The 14,892-nt window shown below is 36.0% G+C and overlaps 1 protein-coding gene across 4 annotated transcripts in view; it reads left to right on the forward strand.

Moving 5' to 3' along the window:
• The window catches only part of MEI4 (meiotic double-stranded break formation protein 4), a 252,077-nt gene that overhangs the window by 18,975 nt on the left and 218,210 nt on the right, over window positions 1-14,892 (forward strand). For all 4 annotated transcript variants that reach the window (XM_002817080.6, XM_054557778.2, XM_054557775.2 and 1 more), the window contains exon 2: window positions 13,198-13,443. In XM_002817080.6, coding sequence (XP_002817126.3) covers window positions 13,212-13,443 — 232 coding nt within the window. In that variant the 5' untranslated portion in view covers window positions 13,198-13,211. The remainder of the gene's footprint in view (window positions 1-13,197; window positions 13,444-14,892) is intronic.

Raw genomic sequence — 14,892 nt, forward strand, 5'->3', positions numbered from 1 at the left:
TTATGGCAGTATTCTGTTAAATGGCCTCTCAGTTTTGGCCTCTTCATCTCTCCACATGTCCTCACCTCAGCCTCAGTAACAGTTGTCTTTCAGAAGTCCAGATCTGGGCCGTGAGCCTACGTATCTGTAATCTATAATGACATAGGAAAGTAAATTTAGCAGAAAAATCCTTTCATCCAGCAAAGTACATGTTTTTATTATAAGAATATCTCAAAAGTTTTATTTTAAGATAAATTGTCACATATACTATATGTATAAATTAATTATTTTCTTTTATTTTCTGTATTTCAGTAATATTTGTAAGGAGGGGATACTTTTACAATTTTCTTGTAGTAACTGAAAGGACAATTAGACTCAGAAACCACGTTAAGGTAAAAATCTGAGTATCTTTTACAGCAGGAGCTACTTTGAAAAATTTTTATGGTTTTAAACAATTGATTTTAATTGATTACCCTGGAGCTGAACTTAACACGCTGATACAGCCAAGGCTAGTTTTTATTGCTTGAGTGTTCCATTTATTAGATGAAATAGATTTATGCTATTATCAGTAAAACACCCCTTTCATTATCACAAGATAGCATGACAAAAAAGACTCTAAAAATTGCGTAATACAAATGGCATTACTAAAAATAAAAAACAGATGTCCCTTCTGCTACTGTTCTGCCTGTATCTCTCATGGGAACCAAGGCCTGGCTGTGATGTCAGCTTGAGGCCAGTTTTTGACTGTCATGAATTTGTTTGGATTCGTGATCTCTAATTGGTTAGATCACAAATTTTGAGGAAGGCAAGTTCTGATTGGTAGGTGAAGCATGGAATTTGGAATGTTTGGTATACAGTCATGCCCTGCATAACAATGTTTCAGTCAATGACAGAGTGCATTTACAAGGGTGGTCTCATAAGATTATAATGAAGCTGAAAAATCCTTGTCTCCTGGTGACTTAGGAGCCATCACAATGTTATAGCCCAGTACATTGCGTACATGTTTGTGGTGATGCTGGTGTAAACACACCTGCACTTCCAGTCATGTACAAGTATGACACGATTATGCATGATACATAAATACTTGATAATGATAATGAGCAAATATGTTATTTGATTATGTGTTTACTATACGTTTTATCATTATCTTGGAGTGCACTCTTTCCACTTATTAAAAAAAAAGATAATTGCAAAACAGTCTCAGGCACGTCATACAGGACACAATCTGCAAGAAGGCGTTATCAAAGTACAGGTCCATGCATTTTATTGCCCCTGAAGACCTTCCGGTGGGACAAGATGTGGAGGTCGAAGACATTGATATTGATGTTCTTGACCCTGTGTATGTCTAGCTAATGTATGTGATTATGTCTTAGTTTTTAGCAAAAATGTTTAAGAAGTAAAAAAAAATACAAAAGTTTAAAATAGGAAAAGCTTATTGAATAAGGACATAAAGAAAAAATGTATTGGATATGGCTGTACAATGTATATGTGTTTCTAAGCTAAGTGTAATTAAAAAAGAGTCAAAAAGTTAAAAAAAATCTCAAATGTTTATAAGGTAAAAAGCTTTAGTAAGCTAAGGCTAATTTATTATTGAAGAAAGAAAAATTTTTAAATATATTTAGTGTAGCCTAAGTGTACAGTATTTATAAAGTTGACAGTAGTATACAGTAATGTGCTAGGCCTTCACATTCACTCACCACTCCCTCATGGACTCACCCACAACAACTTCCAGTCATGTAAGAACAATTCATCTTAAGTGCCCTATACAGGTATACCATTTTAAAATCTTTTATATCGTATTTTTACTGTACTTTTTCTATGTTTAGATATATTTAGATACACAAATATTTATGATTGTGTTACAGTTGCCTACAGTATTTAGTAGAATAATGTGCTGTACAGGTTTGCAGCATAGGAGCAATAGGCTATACTCTATAGCCTAGGTGTGTAGTAGGCTATATCATGTAGATTTGTGTAAGTGCACTCTATGGTGTTCACACAGTTATGAAATTGCCTAAGGATGGATTTCTTGGAAGGTATCCTCATTATTATGGGATGCATGATTATACTTGTCTAGGATGAGAAGACAGCAGTTGTTAGACTGCAGGATTTTTGACTCTTTTCACTTGAATGGTGCGTGCTACAAGGAGGAGACCTAGAGACGAATTTCTGTTTTGTGTGTCCTCCCCTAGTGCCCATGGACATATGCTTTATGCTATTTATTGGTGTTTCCCTCTGCCCTAGTCCCCAAGACAGTCTCGCTGTGTCTCCCAGGCTGGAGTGCAGTGGTGTGATCTCGGTTCACTGCAACCTCCGCCTCCTGGGTTCAAGCGATTCCCCTGCCTCAACCTCCCGAGTAGCTGGGATTACAGGTACGTGCCACCATGGCTGGCTAATTTTTGTATTTTTAGTAGAGAGGGGGTTTCACCATGTTGGGTCAGGCTGGTCCGCAACTCCTGACCTCGTGATCCGCCCACCTTGGCCTCCCAAAGTGCTCGGATTGCAGGCGTGAGCGACCGTGCCCAGCCATGAGTGTTGTATTTTTAAAAAAATATTCTTCTACATCCTGGCTAACATGGTGAAACCCCGTCCCTACTAAAAATACAAAAAAAAAAAAAAAAAAGAAAAGAAAAGAAAAAATTAGCCGGGCGTGGTGGTGGGCGCCTGTAGTCCCAGCTACTCGGGAGGCTGAGGCAGCAGAATGGCGTGAACCTGGGAGGCGGAGCTTGCAGTGAGCCGAGATCGCGCCACCGTACTCTAGCCTGGGCGAGCGAGACTCCGTCTCAAAAACAAAAACAAAAACAAAAACAAAAAACGGTCTTCTAGTATTTAGCTTGTTTGGGGTTGTAGTGGTACTTAGTGGGGTAGTGGGGTAAGTAGCATGGATCCTATGAATTGATGGGTTTTCAGTGGAGAAGAGCAACTTCTGTGGTATGAAAGTAGATTGAATCTGTTATTCTCTGATTTCAGGGGATACTTATTCACAGAACCTGTAAACTAGAGGACCAGTCCTGAGTTCTGGCTAACCTGCAACAAGAGCTATATTACCTTTGTGTGTTTGATATCTGGAACAAGTTAAGGAATGAGTTTAAAGGGCCAAAAATGCAAAGGGCATCATGTGCCAGAAGATGTATAGAATGGAAGGGCTCCATATTTGTGAAACAGTCCCTCTCTCTTAATAAGTTATTTTAGGCTAGTGAAAGTAGAGCTCTATTTTGTTTTTAGGCATGCAAATCCATGTAGACTATAATAAAGGAAGTATTCGATTTACTTGTAAAATGGAGCCCTGAGAGAAGAAGCCATGACACACTGTCAGTAGCTGTCTGAAATTTGTGGTGTTCTCCTCAATGAAATTTAAATGAGTGAGACTGATGAGAAGTAGGATCCTTTATCAGAATTAATAATGAGCCCTAAAGAAAATCTGCCTGTGGTACTGCACTTTCTTAAGTCTGTATCTTCAGTATACTCAGAAGGCTTTACATAATAGAAGTTAGAAAAAAAATCAGTTTCCTAATTTGTCATTTACAAAATGACTTTTTTGGATAGGGCCATTTACCTTTTCCACAGGACTCTGTACCTCATCATCTCCCCTCTTTAATCTCCTCTTTCCCTTGAAGCTAAGGCCCTGGATCAGCTGGTCCTGAAAAGCCTGGTGTCTTCCCTGGGGTTGTCACAACCTCTCTCAGTTGTCTCTTCTGGTTATTTCTTTGCTTTCTGGATTCATCCTATGTTCATTCTTATTTTATGATATGGAACTTTTTTTCACTGCCAGGGTATATATAGCCTTATAAAGATTCCAAATTTGTGAAGTTTATGAATTTGAGTTATGTAATTCATCAGACTTTTAAAATGTACTCTACGAACAATATGTTATCTTTGTGATGAGGATTGTGTCAATTTCAGTGTGTAAAATACCGGTGTAACCACGAAACACCTATAGTTCTTCCAAAATATTTTTTAAAAAACCATGTGAATAGTACATATCTGCTCCCTATTTCCTTTTATGGATTTACATAGTGGAATGTGATTACTGGTTGTGCCATGTGTACATGTTTCTAAATCTCTGAATCACTGTCCTTTCTGTTATCTTATAAAATATATGTGATACATGTTCCCATGTGAAATTCTGCCAGAATCCAGAGATCATTCCTGTGACAAAACAAAGAAGCAATTTGAAATCAAAAGGTGTGGGATGGAATTAAAAAAAATAGTGTTAAGAGACCATAGACAATTAAAATCCACGCTTAGCTAACTCTTTTTTCAACACGAGAAAAATGATAGATAGTTGATTTGTTTTGATGGGAACAGAAGGAAAAAAAGAAGCCTGTATCCTTTTATCTTTGCAAGCCTTCTGTCACGCACAGACTCTCTGCTGGAAAGGCTTCCACAGGGGCCCTTAATAATTAAAGTAGAAAAATTTGAAATCTTGAGTAAATCCTCATTCTTTTATGTAAAATTTCATATGACATTAATCTATGGAACACTTTACAGTACAGTATGTGCTGAAACTATAACAATAATTAGGAAATTTGTCAGATGGATCTAATCCAAAAATTACATGTTAGACCTTGTCCAAACTTTACTGAAACTATTAAACTAATTATCTCAAAAGTCTTGTAATTTCTTACTGTTCTAGCATTGCCAGCTCTGCTGCACCCCACACTGGGATTTGATAAATGCGTATTTCACCATCATGATACATGAGGACTTCCTCCTGCACTCACATGTTGCCTTATTACATTCATCTCAGTGATTTAAGGAGTGTTTAGCCAGTGTCCTTCAGTTTCTTGCTTTCTTGGCAAGTATTTAGAGTAGGTCTCACAAAAGGTAAAATCTGATTTTCTTCCTTATAGCTTACCCTCTGACCTAAAACTGTATGTGAATTAGATTTTACCTTTCCTACTATATTTTCTTTACTCAATAATTATTTTGGTGAAAGTTTAAGGTTATACTGTAGAAGGGCATAGTTTGGAGAGAGTAGACTCAGTGGAAATAGTGAAGAGAGGATGTCTTATTGAGTGAAGAGAGACAGATGTGACCTTTTGTTTAACTAATTAAGTTCCCTTCCGAACCTATTCTCACTCCAAGGCTATTCTCCTAGTATGTAATTGACAAAGGCTTACTGATGACAGCCAGGGTTAAGAGTTGGCCAAGTAGCCCTGTGATTGTAAGACCTATATTGATGTATTCATTCATTCATTCATTTACTCACTAGTATTTAGTAGTGTGCCTACTGTGAGCCAGTATTCACGGCATTGGGGATACAGGGGATAGTCGCTTGCTGCTTGGTCATACTGGAAAGTTTTCTGCCACACTTCCAAAATCCGTGTGTCCTTTGAATTCGTGAAAAAAACAGAAAAGGCATTCAGAGGAAGGGATATGGAAATGGACTGTGGAAATGGCTGAAGTCAATGGGCTCAGTGGAATTTGGGAAAGCTGATCAGGAAGATAGATCAGAGAAGCTAGGAGGCAGAATTCTCATTTCATGGACGATGTTTCCTCAATTCTGAAAGCCCTTTAAAATTTCGGTTGAAGTTATGTTCAATGTGAAAGTTCTGTTCTTTCATTCTGATTCCCCTTGTCTACACCTAAGCTGTTGTTGAATCAATGGTGTATTTTACAGTTGAAGATGTCTCAGAATTGCGGAGGTAAGCGCTACAGGCTAAGCTTCTTTTCACAATCAAAAATTGATTGGTGCAGAGCTCTGAGACTTCATACAAAATGCTTCTTCATTTTTCTTTTTTTAATTAGCTAAAATCTTTCGTTTATTAATTAATTTTTCCAGCTTTATTAAGGTATCAACAAATAAAAATTTTATAAATTTAAAGTATACAGTATGGTATTTTCAATATATAGACATTGAGAAATGATTAAGTCAAGCCAATTAACATAGCAGTCACCTCATATACTTATTTTTTGTGTGTGGTGAGAACACTTAAGATATATTGTTTTAGGAATTTTCAAGTGTACAAAACATTATTAACTGTGTCACCATGTTGTACCATGGATCTCCAGAAGTTATTCCTCTTGTCTAAGTGAAACTTTGTGCCCTTTAGCTAACATCTCCCCTTTTCTCTCTGGCCCCCACCCTTGGAAACCACCATTCTATCTCTGTCTCTATAGGTTTGACTTTTTTAGATTTCACATATAGTGAAATCATGCAGAAGTTGTCTCTCTGTGCCTGGCTCATTTCACTCAGCATGTTTTTCAGGTTCATTAATGCTGAAATGACAAAACTTGTTTCTAAAGACTGAATAGCATTTCATTATTACATATTTTTCTTTATCTGTTAATCCATTGATGGACACAGGTTGATTTCACATCTTTTCTATTGCGAATAATGCTGCAGCAAACATTGGAGTACAGATATCTTTTTGACATACTGATTTCATTTCCTTTGGATGTATACACAGAAGTAAGATTGCTGAATCATATGGTAGTTGTATTTTGAGTTCTTTGAGAAATCTCCATACTGTTTTCCATAGATGTTGTACTAATTTATATTCTCACCAACAGTGTACAAAGATTTCCTTTTCTCCACATCCTCACCAACACTTGCTTTCTTTCGTCTTTTTGATAAAAGCCATTTTAACTTGGGTAAGATGATATCTCATTGTGGTTTTAATTTGCATTTCCCTAATGATTACTGATGTTGAGCTTTTTAAAAAGTACACCTGTTTGTTATTCATATGTCTTCTTTGGAGTATTTTTTATTCATGTATTTTGCACATTTTTAGTTTTTCTGGCTATTGAATTTTAAAACTCTTATTTTATGTTTTTTAAAAATTTTGTGGGTACATAGTAGGTGTATATATTTATGGGGTACATGAGATACTTTGATACAGGAATGCAATGTGAAATAACCACATTATGGAGAATGCAGTTTCTGTCCCCTCAAACATTTATCTTTTGAGTTAGGAACACATTATTGACCATAGTTACCCTATTGTGCTATTGAATAGTAGGTCTTATTCATTCTATTTTTTTTTTTTGGTACCCATTACCTATCCCCACCTTTCCCCAGGTCCCCCACTACTGTTCGCAGCTTCTGGTAACCATCCTTCTACTCTCTATGTCCAAGAGTTCAATTATTTTGACTTTTAGGTCCCACAAATAAGTGAGAACATGCAATGTTTGTCTTTCTGTCCCTGGCTTATTTTACTTAATATAATTATCTCCGGTTCCATCCATGTGGTTGCAAATGACTGTATCTCATTGTTGTTTGTGGCTGAATATAGTACTCCATTGTGTATATGTACCACATTTTCTTTTTCCATTAATCTGTTGATACACAATTAGGTTGCTTCCAAATCTTAGTTATTGTAAATAGTGCTACAACACATAGAGTGCAAATATCTCTTTAATATACTGATTTCCTTTGAGTATACACCCAAAGTGAGATTGCTGCACATATGGTAGCTCAATTTTTAGTTTTCTTGAGGACCCTCCAAACGGTTCTCCGTAGTGATTGTACTAATTTACATTCCCACCAACAGTGTACAAAGGTTCCCTTTTCTCCACATCCTCACCAGTAGTTGTTATTGCCTGTCTTTTGGATATAAGCCCTTTTAACTGGGATGAGACGATAATCTAATTGTAGTTTTGATTTGCGTTTCTCTGATAATCAGTGATGCTGTGAACACTTTCATATGTCTGTTTGCCATTTCTATGTCTTCTTTTGAGAAATGTCTATTCAAATCTTTTGCCCGTGTTTTCATCGGGTTATTATATTTTTTCCTATAGGGTTGTTTGAGCTCCTTATATATTCTGGCTATCAATTCCTTGTTGGGGATAGTTTGCAAATATTTATTTGCATTCTCTGGGTTGTCCCTTCACTTTATTGATTTTTTTTGCTGCACAGAAGGTTTTTAACTTAGTGTGATACCATTTGTCTATGTTTGCTTTGGTTGCCTGTGCATATGGGGACTTGCTATTGAGTTTTTGGAGTCCTTTGTATATTTTGGATATTAACCCCTTATAAGATATATGGTTTGCAAGTATTTTCTCCTATTTTTCAGGTTGTTCCTTCATTCTGTTGATTGTTTCCGTTGCTGTGCAGAAGCACTTAAGTTTAATGCAATCCCTTTTGTCTTATTTTTTTGTTGTTGCCTGTCCTTCTGTCACATTCAAAGTATATTTGTCAAGACCCATGTTATGCAGCTCTTTCCCTGTGTTTTCTTCTAGTAGTTTTATGGTTTCATGTTATGTTTAAGTCTTTATTGCATTTTAAGTTGATTTTTGTATATGGTATGGGATAAGGGTCCAGTTTCAGTCTTCTGCATATTCTATAATTCCCACTTAGAAAAATATAGAATAGGGACAATTTCTGTAGGATCAGTATGAAGATAGTTTTCTGTCTTATATGTCTTTTAATGTTTATTGTGACAATTTGGGAACTATAGTGATATGGTTTTGATATTTGTCTCCTGCAAATCTCGTGTTGGAATGTGATCTTCAAGATTACAGGTGGGGCCTAGTGGGAGGTGTTTGGGTCGTGGGGACAGCTTTCTCAGGAATGCCTTGGGGCCTCCCTGTGGTAACCATTTCACTTGAGATCTGGTTGTGAAAAAGAGTCTGGGACCTCCCTCCTTTTCTTGCTTTTTCTTATCATGTGACACACTAGCTCCCTGTGCCTTCTACCATGAGTGAAAGCCTCCTGAGGCCTCACTAGAAGCAGAAGCTGGCACCGTGCCTCTCTACAATCTGCAGAACCATGAGCCAAATAAACCTATATTCTTTATAAATTACTCAGCCTTAGGTATTCCTTTATTGCAGTGCAAAATGGACTAGTGCATATAGAAAAGTATAAGTAAGAAAATAATATCGTTCAGACTTCCTCAACTCATGGTGAAGGGTTGCTTTTATTTTGGTCAGTAAGTCTGTCTTTTCTCTTCTTTCCCTCTTTTTATCTTTCTCTTTTTCTTTTGTTCCTTCCCTCTCTTTTTCCGTTTCCCCTTTTGTCTCTAAATCTATCACTATATTAATGTCTATATGTCTGTAGATTTTTTTAATTTGCAGTTTTACTGCATTTACTGTTTTATGTTTTACTGTACATTTAATGTCATGTTGGAAATATTTTTCCATAACTTCACATATTTTCAAAAACATTTTTAGTTGAGTTATATGATATATCACAATTTGATCTCTATTATTAGATATTCAGACTGGTGACAGGTTTTTTTTTATATTGGTAGTTATAATTCTATAAATCATGTATGGGCATAAAGTTTTGTATGCAGCTCTGATCATTTATTGAAGGTGAAATCTTAGAACTTGTATTGCTGGGACAAAGGGGAATACATACTTTGAAGATGTTTGATACATATTAGGAAAATATCCTCCTGAATGGCTGTGTAATTCAAAATTCCCTCCAGTCTTGAATAGGAATGGTCTGTGGCTCTTTTTTTTTTTGTAGATGTTTCATCAATGATTTTGGTGATGAAGTAACTTTAGAATTTGGAGTTATAATATAAAATAAATATAAAATACTTGATGATTCAGAAAATTAGCGAGTTGATAGCAAATTAAAGTTCAATAAGGAAAAATTAGGGCAGGAGAAATAAATGATACAAATGGCCAAAATAATGTGTGGAGTAGCTGTTTCTACATGCATTGCCTGAAGGAAAATCCAAGGTCATATGGAATATGACTACATTTTTTCACAGCCCCATGGGGAATATTACTATGGTAAGAACTGCTCTCAAATAAAAAAGAATACAAGTAAGCCATGCTGGAATTGATGCTGTGTTCTAAAAAGACTGATTTTATACTTTAAACTATTAAGATTTAAGAGACACTACATACCTTCATGGGAGATATTAAATGTTCATTTTCATTATTTACTCTAATTATTTGAGCATAAATTGAATTTAAAAAGGCTTTCTGAAAGTTACTGGTGATCTTTCCTCAGTGAAACAGAGAATATATTTAGGAAGCTGGGGTGTTTTCCAGTAGCAACAACCAGTTCTGATTCTCTGGGCATGAACTAGGTATTCAACAGTTCAACTCAATTCTGACACTAACTACCTGAAGTTAGCTTCAGACTTCACAGGTTTAAGGGCTCAGTTCCATCAGACTGCACTCAGTTTAAATGCCAGTTGCAAGTATTGGGCCTGTAGGTTACTTGCACTCTGTCTGACTTATTCAGAGGTTCCCACAACCCTTCTAGTCAGGCTTGATAACTTGCTAGAATAACTCACAGAACTCAGTAAGGCACTCTATAATTACCAGTTTATTATAAAAAAATACAGCACTGGAACAGCCAAATGGAAGAGATGCATAGGGCCACGTATGGAGGGATTGCACAGAGCTTCCACATCCTTTCTAGGTGTGCCACCCTCTTAGCATCCTGATGTGTTCACCAACCTGAAAGCTCTCTGAATCCCATTGATTAGGGGATTTTATGGAGATTTCATCAAAAAAACATGATCCATCATTAATTCAGTCTTCAGTCCCTCTCATCTCCCTGGAGGCTTGGGGTGGGACTGAAAGTTCCAAGCTTTTAATTATAGTTCATTCTTTCTGGCAACTAATTCCTATCCTGAAGCTTTCTAGGGGCCTGCCACAAGCTACCTCAGGAAATTCTAAGGGATTTAAGAGCTTTGTGTCAGGAACTGGGGACGAAGGCCAAATATATCTTTCTTATGATGCCATAGAAGTTCATTTTTCTTCCATGAAATATTAGGGGAAATATTAGGGGAAACAGAATTATCTTTATTTTGCAAATGATACTTTGAGGATAGGAATGCTGTTCTGCAATTAAGAAGGCATACATTTATAAACACACACATTTACACACACAAGCGTGAGGAAGCAGTTTTAAAAACCTGGTTTTGTTTGGTTGTATGTTGTTGTTCTGTGTGTATTTTAAGTGTGATTTATATCCTGCAAGCCTGTGCTAAACCTCTTTTTTAGCAATTATTTCTTTTCATTTGTAGTACAAATCTAAATGTTCAGACAGATGACCCTGACCTTAATATAGTTACAATCCATAAGAATTTTATAATTTGATCTTTCTTTCTGATAGCTGATATTCAGCATGATTTTAAGACTATTAACAAATCATATGCAACAACTTAAAAATCAGAACATTTAGTTAATCAGGTTGCTTAAATCAATTAATTAAATATCTCTGCAGGATGACAGGGAATTTTCTGTGTTTTTATTATCCAGAGAACTTTGTCCTCTTGTGCTAATAAACTGTTTCTATAGTTTTTTCTTTTAGGCTGGAATCCCACTATTTATAATTGAATGTGAGATTCTTTTCTAACTGAAACAACTTTGAATAGGCACCTTTTAAAAAATCAGTGTCATTATGTATATTATGTATATTAGCAAACTTACTTCTTGAAGGAGGGTCTCAAAAACCATATGTTTGTCCTGTGTACATAGGGTGTTTTTCTGAGAGTAATGAGTGTCAGAGTCCACTGCTCCCATCGCTGATGACAGATGGAGGGAGATCCAGGGAGTGAAATGGTTGTTGAGAAAGCTAAAATAAGTGGAGCTATAATTCTAATTAGTTTGTTCATCTTGACAATATCTGGTCCTTGGTGTAGTCAACAGCTGTGAAAATACAAAGCTGTATACTTTGATTTTGGATATGTAGTTTCTTTACATTTTTAATTATAATTCGATATATGTTAATTGAATAAAATTAGAAAAATAACAAAGAAATGAAGATAAGAGGATAAAAATCACCAATAATTCTACAGTTATACTTTCTATTTACTTTTTTTATGCTCCCCATTTTTCATGTAACTGGGATCCTACTATCCATATAATTTCATGTCCTCATTTGTTGTACTTAACACTTTCTCAGGCTAATACAAAATTTCTGAAAATCTAATTTTTAATGGCTAAGTAATATTCATTTGTATAGTCATACTTTTATTAATTTAACTATTTGTCAGTCCATTTTCAATATTATCAATAATGCTGTGATGAACATATTTTATACAGATTTTTGTGTTCATTACTAATTATAATAAAACAGCATTAAGCCATTTGTTAGATTGTACATTTTCAGTGCCAAATTACAGGATATCAGATAGTTAGTTACACATCGCTGTGGGTGGGAATAGACCTGAGAAAATTTTATATGGTGGTATATGAATTGTTCTTTAAAGGGTGCACAGTCAGGGCTTGGGCAGCTATATAAGAAAGTCAGGGCATCACGGCAGTGGAAAATTTATGAGCAGAGATGTGTACAGGAGTACACTTGGGCTGTATCTGGTTGAGTGTGATCCAACCAATATGGAAGAATAGGCTGGGGAAATGGAAGGAAATAAAGTTTGAAATGTAAGGTGAAGAATTTGAAAATGTGTTAGTAGGATAGGTGGGGCAACTGAAAGTCCTGAATATTCTGGGTCATCTTACTTTTCACTCTTCATTAAGCATTTTTATTTAGCACATTTTATGTGCACAACTCTTATGATAATCTAATAAAGCCTGGAGGAGACCACAAGGTCTTATACTTGAGTAGGGATGATATGAAACCAGTGTATGCAATGGTCTGTCATGTGGTCTCCATAAGTATGTTTATATTTTAAGACTGTGACACACTGTTGGTTTGGGAAAGTATGCTCAGAATGACTATTGGAAATCTTTGGAAGTGAAGAATCAGAGTAGACTCTCAATTTAAATGATGCAAATATTTAAAAGATTGTTCTCCATATAGATTGGAGGGGGCTGGTTAGAGGCAGGAATAGCAGGTAAAAGGTTCATTAAGGAATGCAAGATTTAACAGATGGGTTGGAGGAAAGGAAGGACTTAAATTTATAAATAGATGATTTAATTTAATGGTTCTGGTTATTCAGTGGACTCTTTTTCAAAATATAAAAGCCTCAGTCCTACTCAAAATTTGCTAAATCAGAATTTTGAGGGAATATATTTTAAAAGCTCCCTCAGAGATTCTGATATGTTTCTCTGGTTAGAAACAACTAAATGAATTAATATGTGTTTTTTCCATCCCAAGAAGTTGTCAAATTGTCTAAACCTACTATTGAATCTTAATATATTTAATATGCATGTGTGTGTATTTTTCTTCTGCATAACTTTCTCATACTGTTTTCAGTCCCTGATTTTTTTTTTTCTGTTACTTGGTGCCAAGTCTTATAAACTTATTAATTAATGTTACTCTGCAAAATCAACTTTAAGCAAATGAAATGCACTTCACAAGTTAAAAAGAATTTCTATAACTTTTTTCTTATTAAATGATAGGGACAAAAGCCAGGATGGATGTTCAAAAATGGTATTTGAGAACTTCAAAGCTGGCTCTGGCCTTGGCAATTATCCGCTCAAAACCAGCAGACAAAAGCAGCAGAGAATACACAGAGCACCTTGCTATGTTGCTGTCTGAGGAGGAGTCAAAATGGAGATCAAAAATTGAAGTCTTGGAAGCTGAAGTTATGCAATTACGTCAAAAACTTCTTGTGAGCAGGCTTTGTTCAGGATCCTTTAAGAGTGGTGAGTATATAAAATTGCCTTTTGGTAGTATGTCAAACTTGTTTTATTTCAGCTGCACAATTATTTAGAAATGTATTCCCAAAACATGAAAATTTTTAGTTTCCATGAAAGCTCGACATCTTCTAGCCTTATACATTTTTTTACTTCTGGTCATTCATTAAAATTTTATTGTCACTTTCCTACATTTGACTTTGGAGTGAAGTTAGAGAATGAAAATAGTATAGATGTGAAGGCAATAAGGTCTTTTAAAATCTCATTGTTCAACTTTATTATTTTACTATACATTTTATTTTCCTTTTATATTCAGTAGTTAATCTAGCAATCCAATGTGAGATACCAGCTATCGGCCAGGCATGTGTGGGTGGTGAGGACTCCAAAACACATAAAAAGAGGTGCTGTCCTTGCTACTAAGTGTCTACCATTCTAGCAGAGAAAACAGACGTATAAATAATTAACCTAGTTGTGATACATACCATAATAGAGACTGACAAAATACAGAGGAGGAAGTTATTCCTTCTGCCTAGTTTCTGGGAAGGCTTCTTACCCTCTGGCCCTCAAAGTTCTGTCCACTTGTCAGTGAAATGGTTACAGAACATCCAGTAAGATGCAGGAGCGTGTGCAAAGGCACTGGAGTGGAGAATACATACTGCATTCAGAATACTGCCATCATTGCATTTAAGAGTAACCAAAACACTTGTAAGGCAAAGAAGTGATGGGGAAAAAGGTACAAGGTACAGAGGGAAGTTGGGACCGGATTCAGAAGGGTCTTGAATGTCAACCTAAGGAATATTTTACTGTATTGCTTATCAGTAAGTTGACCATATAATTTATGGTTTCTACTAGTACCCTTGTGAGGGTGAAAGGAAGTGCCTATTAATAATTACACTGAGAACACGGGCAAACCTGGGTTTACTTGAGCAAACTAGAACATGTGGTCACCCTATTAATCAGGAGCCACTGGGCTTTTTTGAAGCAGAATATTGACACTCATGATTGGGAAACATAATTCTGGCAAGTTAAAAAAAAAAAAAAAACATAAATCAGGCAGTGTTATTTCTTTGCATAAAACTCTTCCCTGGCTTCTAATTAGGCTTCGCATTAGATTCAGGCTTCTGATAGTGGCCCAAAAGGCTGTGGGTGATTTCACCTCTACTCACCTCTCCCACCTCATCTCATACACTCTCCCCATTATCAGCTAGGCCCTAGTCAACATGGCCTTCATTCCAGCCCTTGAAATCTCTTTATTGCCATGGACCTGTCCTAGGTTCTTCTTCTCTTTGACTCTTTGAGGCTGGTTTCTTCTCTTCCTTAGGTCTTATTTTAAGTGACACCTCCTCAGTGAGGTATTCCCTGACCCCTCTAGTGGACCCCCACTAGTTATTCCCTACACAAGCACCTCCTGTGTAGTATTTACTTATTTGTTTATTTACTTGGTTGCAGGTTTATCTC

The sequence above is a fragment of the Pongo abelii genome, chromosome 5 (assembly GCF_028885655.2).
Source record: "Pongo abelii isolate AG06213 chromosome 5, NHGRI_mPonAbe1-v2.0_pri, whole genome shotgun sequence".
Taxonomy (NCBI): Eukaryota; Metazoa; Chordata; class Mammalia; order Primates; family Hominidae; genus Pongo; species Pongo abelii.